This window comes from Crinia signifera, chromosome 1 (assembly GCF_055691185.1).
Source record: "Crinia signifera chromosome 1, ASM5569118v1, whole genome shotgun sequence".
Lineage (NCBI taxonomy): Eukaryota > Metazoa > Chordata > Amphibia > Anura > Myobatrachidae > Crinia > Crinia signifera.
This window is the reverse complement of record NC_139217.1, coordinates 372,151,622-372,173,062: the sequence shown is the minus strand read 5'-3', so window position 1 is coordinate 372,173,062 and position 21,441 is coordinate 372,151,622. Positions and strand designations below refer to the sequence as shown.

The following is a 21,441-nucleotide window of genomic DNA, read 5'->3' as shown; positions in this document are numbered from 1 at the left end:
ATATTTGAAAAAAATAAAATAAAAACATGTGAGCATACATACATTGATTTAATAATATATATCTAAGATTAAAATTCACATTTTGAGGAATAAAGTTTTCCAAGTCTTTTCTTTTTTTTTCAACTCCTATGTACAATATCATTGTTCTAGTAAAGTAAGTGGGGTCAACTTCTAATTAAGAAATAAAAAAAGTTGTCAAACTTGAGAGGGATGTGATATAAGATGCCTGTGTAGCCACAAAGTAATAATGAGACCTGTTAGCATTAACCTTGTGTGAGGACAAAAATATAAGCCAACCCCCAATTCCAGTGTCAAATATTTGTCGTAGTAATAATAATAATAATTAGGAAATGTTGGGCAAGCATGTAGGTGAGGAGTAAGCCCACCCGGGGTGCGGGGGGTGACGGGGGGTCTGAGCAGGGACACGCTGGTGTCTGGAGTAATGATGGCATTGTGGGTGTCAGTACGAGTGACGCCATATTTGCCGGTGCGGCCGCTGTAAACAACAAAAAGTGTCTGCGGGAGACAGACAGGAGACGCTCGGGCGGATTGCAGGACAGGCGGTTTGTTGTTGTGGTGACTCCTCCGCTCTCCCCGCGCACTCATGTCTCTGGGAATGTCTTACAAGCCCAACCTGAACGCACAGCTGCCCGGCAACCACGGGGCGGCCTCGGGTGAGTGAGGGAGGCGAGGGGCAAGTTTGTCGGGGGGAGGCTGGGGCTAAGGCCCGGGTGGCTGGGGAGGAGGAGGGGATGTGGATGATGGAGATACCTGGGGAGAGCCCCAGCCCCGGAGCTGATGCGCTGGCCGCCGGTGGGGTGGGGGGGTCAGAGGCTGCCATCCCGTTCCGCCGGCTCTGGGGAGAGCCGGGCGGCTCAGGCGCTGGGTTGGGGGCCTGTGGCCCCGGTGACAGGCGCGGCGTAGATGGATCAGCAGGAACCCTTTCATCAAGTCCGTTCCAGCGTCTCCATGATCGGCTCCCCAGGGCTGCTGATTGATCTGGAAGGAGTGAGTGGGACAGAGACCTCTGCTGGCGGCTTCTGGAAGTGCTGGACTGTGTTGGTGTCTAGGCTGGGAGGGGAATTGGGTGGGGGATGATATTAGGTTCTGCCCATTATTCCCATCACTGCTGGCAGCCGGTTCACACTTTATTCTTTGTTACTAGTGTGATTTTTGATATGATGTAATATTATGTCATGTGTCCTGTACAAAATGTTTTTTTTTTTTGCAAGGATTAGATAACTTGTTAGCAGGACATAAAGTGGTGGGGTCATGCAGAGGTGGGGGAACTCATTTCGCTATGCCACCTAGTAATTTACACCCTCTCCACTCCCCCCATTAGGCAGAGACGGGGTCAGTGGTAGGCTTTTTGGCATCCCCCGTGCAAACTAGAATGCTTTTTTTGTAAGAATTACTGTGCAGTGCCAATGTGGAGGTTAAAATATTCCACCTCACCATTAGAGGTGGTGGAGCTCATGTGGTGAATTGGGGCAAATGCGCTATCCGACTGCGCTAAAGCAGGGGATAGTGCTTCCCCTGATGTATGAAACCCACAATGCGGGTGATTATCGTGTTGGCGGTATGGGGGTGGAGTGCTAACGTCTGTGCATGAGCTCCAGGCTCATACCTTATTTATGAAGCTGGCCATGTGCTTCATCTTCGTGCTACTGTTCACATCGCCAGAATTTTCTGGCGCTGTGGGTCTCTTGTGTAAGAAGTTAGGTGCCGCTTGTTGGTCTCCAGCGGGTTCAAATTAAAACTGCATGCGCAGTTTTAATCTGAAGACGCCGGAGACCAACAAGCGGCACCTAACATGGAAAACTGGGCATGCTCCGGGTATGTATTGCGAGAAAAAGTATCCAGCGCATGCGCAGATACCTTAGGCAGATGGCAGTGCAGGAAACGTTATGGGAGGCAGTGTATCCCCGGCAGCAGGGGGTAACGCACTCCCATAACGAAGAACACTCTGTTGATACATTTGGGCGAATTGCAGGGGAGCTTTACCACGATAAAGTGGTGAAGCGAACCTGCGCCCATAAGGAACCTTAAGGCAACATTGGGTACTTGTGTAATCTTTTTTACCCGAATATCGACACAGTCGACATGGACACTGTTTGAAGTCAACTGCAGCCGCACGCTATGCTTCGGGCACGGTGCCTTGCTGCGCTCGGCACACCATTTTATTCTTCCACCCTAGTGAATGGTAGGGCATGAAATACTGCCTGTCGGCACATGTCGGCTCAAAAAATAGTGAAAAACCCCATGTCGACCTCTTGAAAGTGAGATCTATATTGCAGTGTAGAAATAAAGCAGTCAGTATTTTCGCTGCACAGAAATAAAAGAACTAACCCAAATCTAATTCTCTCTGCACATGTTGCATCTGCCCCCCCCCCCCTGCAGTGCACATGGTTTTGTCCATTTGAGAAGAAATTTGCCTCTGAGAGTGAACAAGAATAAGGCCCACAGTAATGATATTTAAGCCATGTTTTTTATACTCGCACTGCCACAATGGATCACAGTTGATTGTTTGTGGGAGGTAATGGAGGTGTGTGTTTGTGTGTTGTGGTCATATTGCAACCAGAAACTACGTACTTGTATGTAGTTCCACCGACCCAGGACTTTGTTGTGGCGGCCAGTCAGGGGAGAAGGTTATTATGGAACTCGCACACACTCTTCTCCCCCTGTATTCACTAACACCCTAGCAGCTCCCAGGCACACACTCTCATCCCGGGCTTGCCTACCCTCCCAGAATTGCCGGTAGGCTCCCAAAAATCCTCCTGCTGTTTCCTGGCAGCCCCCGCACCCCCCTTTCTTACCGCACTAATTACCTTTTTTTACGGGTCCGCGGCAAGGGGCGGGACTAAAATGACTTTTCCCAGAGAGGCTTCTCGAAAAGTCGACAAGTATGTCTCATCCCCCTGCATTCACTACTAACACACTAGCAGCTCCCAGTCACACACTCTCCTCCCACTGTATTCACTACTAACACCCTAGCAGCTCCCAGGCACACACACTCATCCGCCTGCATTCACTACTAACACCCTAGCAGCTCCCAGGCACATACTCTCATCCCCGTGCATTCACTACTAAAACCCTAGCAGCTCCCATGCACACACACTCACCCCCCTGCATTCAATACAAACACCCTAGCAGCTCCCAGGCACATACTCTCATCCCCGTGCATTCACTACTAACACCCTAGCAGCTCCCAGGCACACACTCTCCTCCCCCTGCATTCACTACTAACAAATTAACAGCTCCCAGGCATACACTCTCCTCCCCCGTATTCACTACTAACACCCTAGCAGCTCCCAGGCACACACTCTCCTCTCCCTGCATTCACTACTAACAAATTAACAGCTCCCAGGCACACACTCTCCTCCCCCTGTATTCACTACTAACACCCTATCAGCTCCCAGGCACTCACTCTCCTCCCCCTGCATTCACTACTAACACCCTAGCAGCTCCCAGGCACACACTCTCCTCTCCCTGCATTCACTACTAACAAATTAACAGCTCCCAGGCACACACTCTCCTCCCCCTGTATTCACTACTAACACCCTATCAGCTCCCAGACACACACTCTCCTCCCCCTGCATTCACTACTAACACCCTAGCAGCTCCCATGCACACACTATCCTCCCCCTGCATTCACTACTAACACCCTAGCAGCTCCCAGGCACACACTCTCCTCCCCTTGTATTCACTACTAACAACCTAGCAGCTCCCAGGCACATATTATCCTCCCCCTGCATTCACTACTAACACCCTAGCAGCTCCCATGCACACACTATCCTCCCCCTGCATTCACTACTAACACCCTAGCAGCTCCCAGGCACACACTCTCCTCCCCTTGTATTCACTACTAACAACCTAGCAGCTCCCAGGCACATATTATCCTCCCCCCTGTATTCACTACTAACACCCAAGCAGCTTTAAGACAGTGGGAAAATCGCCCCTTGTGTATGCCCCTTTAGGCACACACTCTCCTTTCCTGCATTCACTTCCAAGACTCCAGAAGTACCCAGCCACACACTTTTCTCCCCCTAGCTTCACTAGTACCAACACTCCTGAAGCACCCAGACCGTTTCCTCTCCATACCTTCACTACCAAACCTTTCCGACCCCTAAATTCGCTATCAGCACTCCTGCTGCACCCAGACACATACCGCTCCCCTACATTTGCTAGCATCACACCAGCAGCACCAGACGCACCATCCTCCCCCTGCAGTCACTCTCAACACTCTAACAGCACCCAGAAACACACTCCTCCCCCTACATTTACTAGCAACACTCCAGCAGCACCCAGACTCACACTTTCCTCTCCATACCTTCACTACCAAACCTGCAGCAACAAGACAAACCCATTCCGCCCCCTAAATTCACTAGCAACACTCCAGTAGCACCCAGACACACTCCTCCCCCAGCATTAACTACCAACACCGGCAGCACCCAGACACATATTCCCCCCCCCCCCCCTACATATGTGGGCAACACTCCAGCAGCACCTGGACACACACTCCTCCTGCTGCATTTACTATCAACACTCCGGGAGCACCCAGACACACTCCTCCCCCAGCATTCACTACCAACACTGGCAGCACCCAGACACATATTCCCCCCCTTACATATGCGGGCAACACTCCAGCAGCACCTGGACACACACTCCAGGTGAAAGGGGGGCAGAAAGAGGCTTTGTTTTGGGGGTGGGGCGAAGCTGATGTTACCAAGCCCCGCCCCATGACTGACAGCCGCCTCTATTTTCGGGTCCTTGGATGGGGGAGGGGCTGAAATGACCCGAAATGATGCGAACTGCGTCATATTAGCCCCGCCCCCTCCCCGCGGACCCTCAAAATTCATAGTTTTATTCCGCGGGGAAGGGGGGAGCAGGCGCTGTGGGGAAAATGCGTGAGACTTGCCCCCCTTCCCGGGGGGTTGGGAGGGGGACCGGATTTGCGGGACCCTTCCAGCCATTCTGGGAGAGTAGGCAAGTATGCTCCCCCTGCATTCACTACCAACACTCCAGCAGCACCCAGACACACGGTTTTCTCTCCATACTTTCACTACCAAACCTCCTGCAGCAGCATGACACACCCATTCCACCCCCTAAATTCACTTGCAACACTCCAGTAGCACCCAGACACATGCTCATCCCCCTGTATTCACTACCAACACTCCGGCAGCACCCAGACACATGCTCATCCCCCTGCATTCACTACCAACACTCCAGTAGCACCCAGACACATGCTCATTCCCCTGTATTCACTACCAACATCGGCAGTATCCGGACACATATTCCCCCCATACATTAACGGGCAACACTTCAGCAGCACCCAGACACACACTACCCCTCCCCAAATTAACTCCCAACACTCCAGCAGCACTCAGAAACACACACACCCCTCCCTCTGCATTCAATAGCAACACTAAGCAGCATCCAGATACACATTCCACCTACACATTCCTGCCCCAGCCTTGCAGCACCCAGAAACACACTTTCCCCCTGCATTAACTACCAACAGCAGAGTTGCCTACCCTCCCGGAGAGCTGTCACCCCCCCCCCCCCCCCCATGGGTCAAATTACGCAAATCGCCTGAAGTATCGGTATTGCATGGCGGGGGCTAAAATTACACAATCAATCAGGCCCCGCCTCATCCCACCTCTTTTTTGCTCCTGGAGGCGGCCCTGACCCCCTGCCTCACTGACCACGCTGCCCTTGTAGGCAAGTATGACCAACACTCCAGCAGCACCCTAACACACACCCTGTGGCTCTGCAAAGCTGCTGGTGGGCATCTAAGTACAATTTCCACATGCAGCACTCTCAGATTTTCACACAGAACCTGCATGCAAAGGTATCTTTTACAAATCTGCATCTTTCATTGTCAGTCGGTTCATTTGACTTCTAAACTATTATTACATTTATCACTACTGGCCAACCTATTGCAAGTACAATTGTTCTAGTAATTCAGAATATTATTATTATGGTACTTGTTTCCTAGCACGGCCACACCGATTTGCATCGGGGTGGTCGTGTCGGAAAAATTGCGTCGGTCGCATCGCATGCGACCAAATCGCATGCGATGCTACCGACCCGGTTTTTACATTGGATTCAATGTAAAATATTCCCCAGACCCCCAATTTTACCCCCTCAATGCCGCCACCCCACGATTGACGCCAACCCGAAGCGTGGCGAGCGGCGGCGGTGCGCGTCCTCCGACCTTTTCATACCCCTACTATCCACGTCGGCTTGGAGTTGAGAACATAAAGTGTGGCGAGCCCCGCGAGGGGACGCGCATAACTTCACAGGTATACGCGTCCCCTCGCGAGGCTCGCCACGCTTCGGGCTCGGTGGCTCGCCACACTTTATATTCTCAACTCCACGCCGACGTGGATAATAGGGGTATGAAAAGGTCGGAGGACGCGCACCGCCGCCCCTCGAGGGCTCGCTGCGCTTTTGGTTGGCGTCAATCGTGGGGTGACGACGGGGCCATATACAATGTGAAATGGGTCATATTGGCCCATTTCACATTGTTTCCTATGTGAGATGGACTTAATCAAGTCCATCTCATCTTGTCCACAAAAAACAAGAGTAAAACTTAAAGGTTCTGCGCAAAAAAGGTCGCTACAGAAAATAAGTATGGAAGGACAATCCCAAAATCCTTCAGGTATCACAATAGTAGCAATAGAGGGTATACCAATTTCAAACAGCGCCCAAAAACCCAGGGTGAGTGGGTCTAATACAAAGTGCAGTAAGGGGAATCAAAGAAAGATACTTCCATATAATTGATGTTCCACCTGTATCCAGTAAAATTCCTCTGATGGGTGAGGTGCTTCAGTACATGTAAACAGAGAAGGGCTTATAATAGTGAAGCCTGTTTAATTGACATGTACACATAAAATCATGAAAAAACAATACAATACATAAACAATCATAAAATCCAGACTAGTAGGGGGGATGGGTACAAATTACCAAGAGGTGGATCAGAACTGGGTGTTAATCAGTTCACAAGCGTTCAATCAAATAATCACCAGTCCGGTCCCGGGTAACAGGGCTGGGGATCAGACACTTCCTCTGGTTGTCCCTTAAGTCCTCCTCTGTCTGGGATGCTGCCAACAGTACTCCACCAACGCGTTTCGACCCTTGAACCAACGGGTCTTTCTCAAGGCATGTGTAATTGTGGCAGGTCTTCTTATCTCTATTTATAGGTCTCTTAATCTGTAGGTACGCGGCGACAGCTGACGTTTGCCGTCTCCGACTGTACAGCCGCTCATTTCCGGGTTGGTGACGCCAAGGTGCGTCATTTCCGGTAATTGGAACGCATTGTGCGTTCCATATCGTTCTGTTTCCTATAGTGTCACGGAGATTCAGCTAGTGCATGTAGTTCCGGTGTTTGGAACGCACCATGCGTTCCACATCATACAGCTTTATTTCCTGCTTCCTTAAGACCATATTAATGCGGAGGGAGTCCCAAATGTAAATAGATATGTATAGAATCGCCTGCAGTATCTATTAACGTCCTTTCGATCTACAAAGGGAGCATGAAGGAATAATTAATGCTTAGGACTCATATTCATATTGAATCAATTAAAAAATCGCGGGCATCGCGTCGGGGGCCATGTTAATGGCCGCGACGCCCCTGATTTTGCCTTTGACGGTAAAATGGACCTGATTTCAAAGGAAATCGGGTCCATCGCGGGCATCGTGTACCTTAACTTTAAGGTACACGATGCCCGCGATTGTGGCCGTTCTAGGAAACAAGTACCATTATTATTTATATTTTCTTTGTTTTTAAACATGGTTCTGTATTCAGTACTTAGAAAACATAAAAGACATTACATTGCAGCCGTAGAGTGTATACACGATAAGTATATGAGGACACATCTATATATTGCAGCCGTACGGTGTATAGACGATAAGTGTATGAGGACACATCTGTATATTGCAGCCGTACTGTGTATAGACGATAAGTGTATGAGGACACATCTGTACATTGCAGCCATAGAGTGTATATACGATAAGTTTATGAGGACACATCTGTATATTGCAGCCGTACAGTGTATACACGATAAGTATATGAGGACACATCTATATATTGCAGCCGTACAGTGTATACACGATAAGTATATGAGGACACATCTATATATTGCAGCCGTACGGTGTATAGATGATAAGTGTATGAGGACACATCTGTATATTGCAGCCGTACAGTGTATACACGATAAGTATATGAGGACACATCTATATATTGCAGCCGTACGGTGTATAGATGATAAGTGTATGAGGACACATCTGTATATTGCAGCCGTACTGTGTATAGACGATAAGTGTATGAGGACACATCTGTATATTGCAGCCGTACAGTGTAAACATCTGTATATTGCAGGATAGTTGGGTTATTAGAGCAATGGAATGACATTTTGTTGTGGTAAGGACACAGTGCACTGGCCTGGAAAAGGGTCAGCTGTGATAGGGGATCAGGATTTGAATTAGAACTCAGATAAAACAGGACATTAGAAGATTGTCACTTAAACAGGTCACATCAGGAGCAGGTGTTAGTGGCAAGTGGAGTGTGATAATAATGATGAAGATGACACTGGGACCCAATTACAGACAGAAAAGGCTGCCCAACTTGGCAATTGTAGGGTATTTTAATTACCCTGAAACTGAATGGTGTAATGGGACTTCTAGCACTTAGCTCATTTCTCTATGCTGAAGTCATCAGTTCAACTCATAAAATGTGATATACTTTATTTTACCAGAAAAGACACAGAACATAAATTAGAGTATTAAAAGTATTTTTAATGAATGCATTTACCAATTTGTTCTTGAAGGGAACAAGTGCAAAAGAATAAAAATGTATACCAATGTGGCTTACTTTAAAGGCAAAATTTATGGAAGGAAAGACAAACTGGGTACACACTGGAGCGATCTCTCAGCCCAATATACAACATAACAGCCGGATTGTACATGTGTAAGGGCCAATATGCATGGTCCCGCGGCTGTTAGCGATATCTTCCTGCACAGGTAAGGTAACGAAGGACAGAGGGGCAGATGTATTAACCACTTCAGTGGTATGCCCAGGAATTTCTCGGGCTGAGCTTCTCTACCTGCGCGGGCTTGCCCGAGAAATTTCCGGGCATGCCATTGATTGATAGGTGTGCGCCAGTGGTGCCTGCAGCTGTGCACTACTGGCACATCACCTCTCCGGGCACCCCCCACAGTGGTAGATCCCCTCCTGTCACTCCCCCTCCACCTCATCTCCGTTCCGGCGATCATACCCAAAAGCTCCCCTGCCGCTGCCACAGCCGCCATTAGTTGCAGTGAGCAGGCTGCAGGCTCAGGGATAATCGGCGGAGCTCGGGAGTTCAGGTTCCCGAGTCCTCCCGAGCCACCCGAACATCACCGAGCCTGCCACCTCACTGTCTGCTGCGAATAGCGGCTGGGGCAGCGGCAGGGGAGCTCCGGCGTATGATTGCCAGAACGGAGATGAGGGGGAGCAACGTGGTGGGGGTGGGGTTGTGACCCTACGCTCTGTGGTGGGTTTTGCTGGGGCAGGACAAACCTGCCCTGGTAGGTTTGTCCTGCCCTAGCAAAACCCACCACTCAAGGGGTTAAAGCTGGTGAAGAGATAAAGTAGAAGGTGATACCTACCAGCCAATCAGCTGTTTCAAAAATGACAGTTAGGAGTTGATTGACTGGTGCGTTATCACTTTACACTTTATCTCTTCACCAGACTTAATACATCTGCCCCACTAAGAGGTACCATTTGTCTTTCATTACATCGAAATTATGTGTACTGTATTCACATAATGTCATCCATGTACACATCACTCCAGTGTGTACACCAGTCAGAAAGAATCAAGGGACCTATGTATAAAGTGGAAGTGTCACAATTGTTTTCAGTGTACTGTGCAGCGGGGATAATCATTTTTTGGATTATTATCCCCAATATTTACAAAATGCAACATGCACGTGTGTTTTACTGAGCACACATCCCCTCACATGTGCCCGCTGGTGCAGAAATAATGAATTCTCCAGGGCTCGCAAATATAAGTTAGTGGAGACTCGCTGAAGACAGGGCGGGTTACTGTCGTCAGGCCGCCGTCCGCGGCACAACTAGTGCCGCCCGCATTCCCATAGAGTGTCTATGAAACGCTGGATGTTCCCATGGGTGACACCCGTCTCGGCCGCCACACGCCCCGCCCCCACTGCTCTGTGCGAATGGCTTGGCTACTATGCAAGTTGCCATAGCCGTTTGCACAGCGACCTTGGGCATGCACATAAACCATTACGCGTATGCGCAGTAAAAAAAATTGGTCCCCAGTGCGAATGCGTGGGGTCCGAAGCAATTAGAATGACCCCAATATGCATCCAGCGTTGCAGACCTGTACCTCCAACCACATCTGATTTTGACAGAGTACACAATACATTTTATTAGCTTCCCTCCACAGCCAAGGCCTCCAATTCTTTACACAGTCACTGCCAAATACTGGTGGGAATGGAATGAGTGCGATAAACCTTGCAGGTTATGATTGATCCTCCTGCTAACACGCCCTCTGCTGGTTCTGCATTATCAGCAAGGAGGCTCTAGCAAGGGAAGGAGGTTCATACATATAGGCCCTTATTCAGATCTGATCGCAGTACAAATTTGTTCTCAAAATGGGCCAAACCCATTGCAAATTGTGCACTGCAGGTGGGGCAGATAACATGTGCAGAGAGAAATGATTTGTGTGAGTTATTTTGTTTCTGTGCAGGGTAAATACTGGCTGCTTTATTTTTACACTGCAATTTAGATTTCCGTTTCAACACACCCCACCCAATCGTAACTCTCTTTATACATGTTACATCTGCCCCACCTGCAGTGCACATGGTTTTGCCCATTTTGAGAACAAATTTGTACTGCAATCAGATCTGAATAAGGGCCATAATGTCCACATACAAAAGTGGTGCACACTATTGCGCTGTCTGTCTGCTGAAGGATGTATAATCCACTCCACTGTTGTAGTGATGTTCCTTCATGGGTACCAGCTCATACATATATATATATATATATATATATATATATATATATATATATATATATATATATATATAGCAGATTTGGGGTCGGCACTCCATACAACTGAAGAAGCTTTGCTGGTGCCTTCACAGAAGATTGAAGATTATATCCAACGTGGGTGCGGCACTCGCAGCAGAAATAAACACTATGAAAACGCCTTAGTGATCAACGTTTCAATTTTTATCAAATTGTCATCAGGATCCTGATGACAATTTGATAAAAATTGAAACGTTGATCACTAAGGCGTTTTCATAGTGTTTATTTCTGCTGCGAGTGCCGCACCCACGTTGGATATATATATATATATATATATATATAATGAATAAATAAGAGATGACAAGGGGATTTGATGAATATTGGATCAATATAGTTGATCTGGACAACTCATATAAGATCCCTTCTTACTGACCTGGATTACAGGCCCTATGTGCCCGTAAAGGTATCTTTGTATACACCAATCTCTCAACAGGATAGCTTTATGGGTGTTTGGAAATAGGGGTTGGTATCCCTGGGTGTGATACGTTGCTGCAGTCAAGCTTGGCGCAGACACACCTCCACTGCAATTTCTGTGCAAGGGCCATAATGTGTAAGTGTTAGCGCAAATTTAAACTTAAAACAAGTATTTTTGGCTTAGTTTGTAATGAAGCTAAATAAGGCCTAAAGATAGATCATTCAGATAGATATTTTAAACATTGTGTGTAGGCCCATGATACAGTGTGCACGACGGTCATTCCTCGCAGTTCTGATCTGATGTGCTGCACTTTGGATGGGATGATGCAATGAATGATTGCATGCACCTGCCATCGGCTGGGTCATACATTGTGTAGTGTGTACCCAGCTATAAGGAAGGCTAGCGTTGTTCCCAACGACCCATAATTTATAAATGCCTTTTATTGAATGTAACTTTTTAACTTACATTTGTTAACAACCGTTAAAACGTCTGTATAACTTGTGCAACCATATGTCTCTATTGGCCGCAAGACTGCAGGATATCTCCTGGAATGAGGGGCCAAATACTGTTTAATGTGTGAACCGCACATCTTTAACTATGCTATCTTATGTTCTTATGCCATTTCACTACCAGAAAAAAAAAAACTTAAAAAAAAAACACAAGAGAAAAATATTTGGGGAAACATTAACTGATCATAATCATTTCCCCAGTACTCTTCTCAGTATATGGAGGCTTATAGGCCCAGTAAGAACTTTGGGCCTCTCTCAGATCTAATACAAGTACAAATTTGTTCTCAAAATGGGCAAAACCATGTGCACTGCAGGTGGGGCAGATGTAATGTTTGCAGAGATTTAGATTTGGGTGAGTTATTTATTTATTTTCAACACATCCCACCCAAATCTAAAGGCCCCCCATACACTATCTGGCTTCTCCTGCGTGAGAAGTTGCATCCAATTTCCCTTGAGCCGCCTGGGACCCTGCTGGGTGGCAGAATCGCATGCGATATATCTCATACGGCCCTTCTGCATGTTATGTATCGCATGTGATCCCCGCTCCCTGCAGTTGGGAGAGGGTCCGACACGGAGATCTTACGTGCAGCACATATGATCTCGGGATCCGATGTGCACGGGAGCGTGCATTGGATTGGACCTCAGACACATGCTATTTGGGCCAATATCATCTAATTTCTTGCCCTGATATGCCTAAATCGCCTTTACTCTCTCTCTCTCTGCATGTGTTACATTTGCCCCACCTGCAGTGCACATGATTTTGCCCATTTTGAGAACAAATTTGTCCTGTGATCAGGTCTGAATTAGGCCCTTTGTTCACAAGGCCCGTGGCTGCATCCTTAAATGCAGTTTCTGTTGCCCTGGAGAGCACAGTCCATCCTGAGGGTTCCGCAAATGACTGATGTACACGCAGATGATCAGATGTTGCAGCTGTGCTACTGCATACATCTCTGAATCAGCACCACAACTCCTTAAATCCATGGAAACTTGCATCATGATCATTTGCACACTTCACAGAAATATTAGGTACTGGTGAATACTGTATATATTTTTATATTATTTTTTTCTTAACAGTAAGTGCACATTCTCCTTCTACAAGCATGGGATTGTCTGTACAATATAGGCAGCTGGTCAATGACTATGGACCTCCATCTTTAGGGTACACACAGGTAAGACAGACATTAAGCTATTTTAGCCATATACTTGGCATTATAATATAATTATTTTGTTTCAACCCCATCTTGACTGGTTTTGGTATGTACTGTATCTGATATTCATCTTCTTTTCTTGTTCTTTATTTTTTTTTTTTTTTATTAAAGGTGATTTAGTCCAGACACCAAAACATTTCAAATATATGAAAGGGTATAGATCCTAGGGTAGACAGTAATTAGGTCAATGTGATTTCTGCTATATAGTCTTGTCTTGCAAGACTATTTATCTTTTCGATTTCGACTAATGTGAACACGCACCGGGACTGAATGTGGATAAAACATTCGTTGCCCATTATATTCCAATTTTATAAGCAAAATAGAATAGGAAATCTCACCGTTTGTACCCACCTATAGACTCTAATATTATCATAATCTATAATATTTGAAGTAAAAATGAACCTTTGTCCAGTATTTGTCCATCCTTTTTTTATTGATTCATTTATTATTTTACTATGGTAACTTTCTACTAGGTCTGACCATTACTCCTTGTAACTTGTATGCATATACATGATCTAAATGAATGGTGTAGTTACTATGTGAAAGAAGTTACATATTTGCTGTAGACAGACAATACACAATTCAAGCAAAATGTGATCTAAGAAGCTCAGGTTTATTTCAGATATTATATTTTATTATTAGCCAGCAATTCAATTGCAGGTGTTTAAATGCTGGCAAAGGCAGCCTGACTCCCACAGTCCACCCCGGCCGGTTCGTACAAACCCTATGGGGTAGCAAAACCCTTTTGTGTGAAGTCCTGCTGCCGTACAGTATGGCTGGCGGGTGCCGAGCAGATTAATCTGGGCGATTAATTAGGCCAGGAAAAGAATTCACCCTCAATTTAATACCCACAGTAGAGTCTAATACGCAAATGTTTGCTTTTGGGATTAATATTTCTTTAGTGTCTAAAGTGTTCTTTACCAGTCATATCCTAATTCACGATACATACCGTATTTGTCTTTACTTAGCTTATTATCCTTTCGTAATTGCATTTCATCTCTTTCTAGCTTTATGAAAACAAATTATTATAATTATTCTTGAGAACACTAATGAGTAAATAAAAAAAAATAAAAAAAATTTGAGCCATAAGCCAAATTCTGAATCCCTTATTTAGACCATTTTTCTCCAAATCAATTTGCATTGAAGTGATTGCCCAGACTAAATAAAAACATATACTGTTAAAATGAATGTGCTTGGTCATTAAACAACAGAAAATGAATGTTCTCTACAACTCTAATTATGATCATTTTCCTTTTACATCTGTGATCAAAAGCAATTGGTTAGACTGTGTGAACGCATCTTTATGCAGTGAGGTTTACCCACTTCTTCCCTTGCAATCACAGCAGAGCAGGTAATGGGACTTGTTTCCCCTTAATGATAGTTCCCTGAGATTGTCATTCATAGGACTGCATACACCATTGCTAGAATGGTGTGTCCACTAAGGTGCTGGTACTAGACAATGCCAAAATTAAAGAAATAATTTGTAAGGGTTATATTGGCCCTGGAGAGGGGTTGGGATCATTTGGTCTACAGCATGATGGTCGACAGTCATTAGGTCGACATGGGAAAAGGTCGACATGGTTCTAGGCCGAAAGGTCATTAGTTCGACAGGTCATTAGTTTGACAATGTCTAAGTTGACAGTGAAAAGGTCGTCATGGGGTTTTAACAGGTTTTTTTACATGAATGTCAACACAGTTGACATGGACACAGTTTAAAGTGCCCCGCATCCCCTCGCATCACTCGCAATGCATCGGGCACACTATTTTATTCTCCAACCACACCCTAGTGGATGGTAGGGCAATAAATACCGCCTGTCGGCTCAAAGAACAGTGAAAAACCCCATGTCGACCTTTACACTGTCGAACTAATGACCTGTCAACCTTTTCCTATGTTGACCTAGACCCATGTCGACCTAATGGTGTGGACCTAATGACTGTCTACCATCATGCTGTAGACCAAATGACCACATCCACCGACCGCACCCTCAACAGCATGCACGTTAGGCAGAGCTACTCTGAGATGGTGTCTTGTACTAACAGAGATACAACTAGAGTTTATAGTGCCCAGAACAAAGGATGTTGCCCCTAGAAAATATTTTTATTGGTACTGAAATACACCTGTAAGGGATATACATCAGCATAAATACCACATGCACACTCACGCCTTTTATTGTAAACTGAATAGCCTTGGAGCCACTTAGGTACATGGAAGCTTTAGGGGCTAAGCTAGTGGCAAATACATTTGAGATGTTTTGTAACACTCTTGCCCCTGCTGAGACTTTAGTGTTGGGTCACTTTGAAAAAAAATAAATGGTTCCATACCACTTTAAATTTTCTGCCAACCCACATTTTTGCAGCCCACCAAATAAACTATATGGACAAAAGTATTCGGGCACCTCACCATTACAACAACAGGGACTGTAATGATATTGCATTAAAATACAAATACTTTAATATGAAGTTGGTTCACCTTTTGCAGCTATCATTCTTCTTGAAAAAGGCTTTCCACAAGATTTTGGAGTGTTCATGTGGGAATTTGTGCCCATTCATTCTGTAGAGCATTTAAGAGGTCAGACAATGATATTAGATGAGAAGGTCTGGCTTGCAATCTCAATTGCAGTACATCCCAAAGGTGCTCAATGTGGTTGAGGTCAGGGCTCTGTGCGAGCCAGTCAAGTTCCTCCCCACCAAACTGTTCATACCATGGCCTTTATTCAGATCTGATCGCAGTACAAATTTGTTTGGAAAATGGGCAAAACCATGTGCACTGCAGGTGGGGCAGATGTAACATGTGCAGAGAGAGTTAGATTTGGGTGAGTTATTTTGTTTCTGTGCAGGGTAATTGCTGGCTGCTTTATTTTTACACTGCAATTTAGATTTCAGTTTCAACACACCCCACCCAGATTTAACTCTCTGTGCACATGTTACATCTGCCCCATCTGCAGTGCACATGGTTTTGCCCATTTTCCAAACAAATTTGTACTGCAATCAGATCAGAATAAGGGCCCATGTCTGTACAGTCCTTTGCATTGTGCACTGGGACACAGTCATGTTGGAATATAAAACAGCCTTTCCCCAAACTGTCGCCACAGAGTTGGAAGCATAGCATTGTTCAAAATGTCTTGATATGCTAAAGCATTAGGAAATTTGATGTACTTGAATTTAGGGAACACAACAGTATAATGCTTATTTTTCACAATAATTTTTTTTTTTTGAAGATAAACGAACAAGAATGAATCATAGCAACAGTCATATAGGGAAACATAACAGTGTATAAAGGCAAGCATTAAGACAAATGGGTGAATTCAATGTGGCCGGAGAGGAGGTTAAATGGCGGGATCGCCGAAAACAAGCGATCCTCTGCCATTTAACCCACGCACCGGCCGCTTAATCTATTCAACGTGCCAGGGAGCCCACTGCATTTAGCCGCAAGCCTCACTGTTTTAGCAGCCACACATGCCTTTTCCCCTCACTCCAAAAACCTAGCGAGGGGAGAAACGGCATGTGCAGGTGGTCAGTTGAATACTGACCCTGCAAGCTGTCACAGCTCGCAGTCAGCACTGCTCGCAGTCACAGCTCCCAGAAAGCATTGAATACACCCCAAAGCTTGTGTGTATATCAGGAAAAGGCTACAATATCATCTACAGTATTTGTTACAAAATTTCTAGACAAACTCCAGTTGACAAAAAAAAAAATAGGAGGTTGAGTATCCCTTATCCAAATATCCGTTATCCCAATTATTCCGAAAACCATACATTCCAGAAAGTGAACAAAAAAAATATTTCTTGCTAAAAGCATTACTGGGGACATCTCTGACAGCACTACTGAGGACATGATATGTAACTGCCACTATGTGCAAGAAAATGATTGCTTAGCATTCAAATTCAGTATCGTAGATAGTACACAAACTTTGTTTCAGGTTTTGAAACCTTGTTTTATGCACAAATACAATATATCTGTGTGTATTTCATGTGTTTGATGTGTTTGTACAACATAAATGCAAGATACCTCAAGATACATCATTGAAATATAAAAATATTCTGAAATACGGAGTAATCCATTACCCAAAATTCTTCTGGTCCCGAGCATTTTGGACAAGGGATACTCCACCTGTAGCTATATATCTGGTGTGTAGAACAAAAAATGGTGGTTTGCATATGTGTTTGACAAGAATGAAGGGGTGCCGGATGACCTCCCGACAGTCGGGATTCTGACGGTCACTATACCGACATTGGATATATTTCCTATTATAGGCAACGGAATCTGCTTCGCTATATAAGAAACTGTAAATAAATATAATGTAAACATTACAGGTCATTATGATAAATAAAAATGTTTGCTTGGCAATTTTCACACCTACTGTGTCAAATTCACTTGGCGCTCAAAGGGTTAATGAAGACCACTGAAATGAATACTTTTACAATCAAATATTTATGGTAGTAATGTGCATTGCAGGAATATTATGCTATGTGTTTTGCTCAGTTTTGTCACCGGTTTCCTGTATTGTTTTAGGGTACTACAAGTAATCAGGTGCCTCAAAGCAAATATGCAGAACTTCTTGTCATCATAGAGGAGCTGGGGAAAGAAATTAGACCAACTTATGCAGGCAGTAAAAGTGCAATGGAGAGACTAAAACGAGGTAAGGATATGCTAGAACACCAGAGCTACTAAGTTCTTTATGTTCGCTCTACACTTCTATTTTCAGAACACCAACACTTTCTTATATTAAAAAGTGGGAATACTTATCACAGGTAAATAATCATTTGTAGTACAGTAAATTGTAACAATACACCGAAATCAAGTACCAAGATAACAATTTTCACCTGTATTTGTATATTTATTAAATCAATACAATAAAAAGGTGCAATATATCATTTTATATGCAATTTCGAATAATACAGGATTCTAGTGGCTATGCTGCGCATACATCACATACGTATCATTTGGCAGTCACATGGGCGATTTCAGTCTTTTCTGTGCATCCATCAGATGAACATTACAGGGTATCACGTAAGAGAACTAATATATGGACATGTAGCAAGAGTTACCCCTTATTCTGAGTGCCTTTGCTAAGGTTGTCGGATCTCCTGTGTCCAGCAATGGGGTAGGTACGGTCGCTTTAGCATTCAGGTCTCTCCAGGTGTCCAGACCTGTGAGCGTATAGCAGGAAACCCATGAAGCCCTTAATATCCAACCCAAAATGGCTCCAATTTAAAGGGATACATCACAGCCTACCTTACCGGTTTCTAAATAAACGCAACATTCTCTGAATTGAAACCTGTGTGATCTCTTTGATAAAAGCCTGCTGTCAGTGGACATTGATTTTGCTCATTGCCAGGAGAAGCCACTTACCAATATGAGATTATCAGACTAGAATTTTTAGACTCCATGTGATCAGGGACACGATGCTGTGTTGGAGTTAATGAGGGGAATGACTTAAAGAGATGTACATAAAAAAAAAAGAAGATAGCCTTTAAAGTTCTCTTTGAGCATAACATCTTGATGATTATCATAATTTTTTTAAACAAAAGGGAAATTAAAAGTAATATAGTAATTATATAGCTGAGTTTTGGGTGTGTATTTTTTGTATATAAAATGACAAAATGCTCATTTATTTTAGTGAATGTTACAGGGTATTATAGTTTGTTTTTGCTGTTGACTCCAGCGCTGATTTTGTTTATTGTCATTATCAAGTGTTAGTTTCCTTTAGCAAATTATATTAATACTACTGTATGTACCACACTTCCCAGTCACATGGACTTGAAGTACAAATGCTGTATTACACCGATATGAATGTCTGCAGCATGATAGTTATTAGCACTGAAACGTTTATGTGTAATTATGTTGGGGTAGTGAGGCGTGGCTCAGCTGGAGCCAAATGTGCACTCGCATGGTTACAGGTACATTGGAGCTTTCCTTGTAGAGACCCCATTTTGTTTCCACAAAGGTGGCAGATGACAAAAAGGAAAGCGTTACACTATCTAAGGAAGGCCCCCACAATTTCAAAAAGTAGACATGTTTGAACATATATAACCAGAAAAAGATATCCAGATCTACAGCCATTTTTAAATCAGAACACACTAACATCATTGGATTTTGTTGAACCTTTTTTATATCTTGCTAATAAAACCCAATTTTTCCTCAGGAATTATTCACGCAAGAGGTTTGGTACGAGAATGTTTGGCTGAGACAGAACGAAACGCCAGATCCTAGCTATGCCAAATTCCACCTTCTCTGAAGCATACAAAGCTATTTCCGGATTTTATAAACCTTCAGGGCAGTCTTTCTAAATATATACCCAGTGGGATTCACATAACTTTTTGTGATCTCACTAATGTACTGTAAAGCTGCTAAACACAAGATGCAATTTTTATTACAAAACAGAATTTCCATATATAATAAAGTAAAGTAGACTCTTTCTAAGAGTCCATGGGAATTTTTGAGATCTTGCATCATAAGCTACAATATATTTTGTTTATCTTTCTTGTACATTAATATCCAGGTTCTACCAACTTTTATGCATTATAATTAAATGCTTAATAACTTGTGCTGGTTTTACAAGAAGAATGCATGTTTTCCTTAATCAGTAATTTTCTGTAATTAACTAAAGTAATGTAGTCCCGGATTACTCATAAGAACCCAACTGCCAGAACATTAAGATATTGACATTTGTATATACAATTCTGAAATCAGTCAGGACTTATAGGGGGGAATTTACTAACATGGGAATTAGACTTCACCTGTGATGTTGCTACGGGCAACCAATCAGAATCTACTTCTTATTTATTTAGCACGATAGCAGACATGATCGGATTGGTTGCCCATAGCAACATCACATGTGAAGTCTAATTCACATCTATTAGTAAATCTCCCCCATTATGTCTCAAGGTTGGATCTGTTCCTGACATAGGATGTTGCTATAATATCTGAAATAGTGACCCCCCCCCCAGCAGAAATAATGACATTATATACCATTCACAGTTTATATTCAGTTTTGTTTTAAGAGGTTTGTATCTTTGACCTATGCATCTGCATGTCTGTAAATGCTTTGATAACCATTCAACATGCATGTGTTCCTTATCTTGAAAAGGGCACAATTACTTTTCTATAGGTGGATTTACAGATCTTACTTATGGTTATTAATACTTATTTACATTAGGCTGTATGTGTCGGTGGAGAAAAATGACGGAGTCTAACTATTTGCATCTTTGTATGTATTTATTACTTGATGTAATAAAGCTTATTTTCACTAATGATTTGAATTGATGCATTCTGGCTTTACATATATTTCACAATGTTTATTAGTGATTAGATAAGGTTATGCCTCATAATAAACCTCAATCCAATCTTCAGTAGAACTCACATTTTAGTAAATTTACCCTTTAGCCTGGGCACTATGGCAAGAAAAAGTGTCTGTTGTGGGAAGTAACTGAATAGCTCTCAAGCAATTAGTCTGGGAGCTAAATTCCCTTAAGTTAATTGAATTGCGCTCTTTGTTAAACACTATAGGTGCAATAAAGTTGGTCAGTTAATAATAATATACATAAGCCAACCAGCTACACCATCATTAATAGGTTGGTGTCTAAAGGCCCCCATACACTATGCGATTTGGGCACGATTTCACCCGATTCGGATGAATCGGTCCGTGAAATCGGCCCAAATCGCACTTGCAGACACCCCGTCCGATCCGATGCGCGGTCCTGTGCGCATCGGATCGGGGTCGGGAGGTCGGACGGGCTGCACATAAGATTTGCTAAATCTTATGTGCAGCCCAGCCCCGGAGCCATGCGGGGGATGACAGCGGGCGGGGGATGCTGGCTATTGAGAGCCGAGCAGGGGGAGGCTGCATAGGGAGCCGGGCAGGAGGCACTTGAAGCTGTTGCGGTGGGGTGACAGCGGGAGCAGGGCTCCGGGCAGGGAGGATGACGCTGGCTGCGGCGGGAGCCGGGAGGAACACAGATAAAAAAAAAGCCCATACAGATGACTAGCAACTAATTGATTGGCTGAGACCTCTCTCAGCCAATCGCTGGCTTGCTAGTCATCTGTATGTTTTTTTTTTTTTTTCAAGTTATCTGTTCCTCCTGGGCCGGCTCCCGCCGCTGCCCAGCAGCCAGCGTGCGTCATCCTCCCTGTACGGCGCCCTGCTCCATCTGTCACCACTCACCCCACCGCAACAGCCTCCTCCTGCCCGGCTCCCTATGCAGCCTCCCCTTG

The 21,441-nt window shown here is 44.4% G+C and overlaps 1 protein-coding gene across 1 annotated transcript; it reads left to right on the top strand.

Moving 5' to 3' along the window:
• The first annotated feature begins 420 nt into the window (after window positions 1–420).
• On the top strand, window positions 421–20,481 carry CDK2AP1 (cyclin dependent kinase 2 associated protein 1). The gene is made up of 4 exons (XM_083151276.1): window positions 421–674; window positions 13,094–13,188; window positions 17,740–17,866; window positions 19,373–20,481. The coding sequence occupies exons 1-4, from the start codon at window positions 605–607 to the stop codon at window positions 19,438–19,440; spliced, it is 360 nt and encodes a 119-aa protein (XP_083007402.1). The 5' UTR covers window positions 421–604; the 3' UTR covers window positions 19,441–20,481.
• The last annotated feature ends 960 nt before the right edge of the window (window positions 20,482–21,441 follow it).

What these genes read in the sequence shown, in the direction of transcription:
- CDK2AP1 (XM_083151276.1), top strand. Translation starts at nt 605, where the DNA reads ATGTCTCTGGGAATGTCTTACAAGCCCAACCTGAACGCACAGCTGCCC. An exon ending in CAACCACGGGGCGGCCTCGG is followed by an intron (nt 675 to 13,093) that starts GTGAGTGAGGGA and finishes TTTTCTTAACAG; the next exon opens with TAAGTGCACATTCTCCTTCT. An exon ending in AATGGAGAGACTAAAACGAG is followed by an intron (nt 17,867 to 19,372) that starts GTAAGGATATGC and finishes ATTTTTCCTCAG; the next exon opens with GAATTATTCACGCAAGAGGT.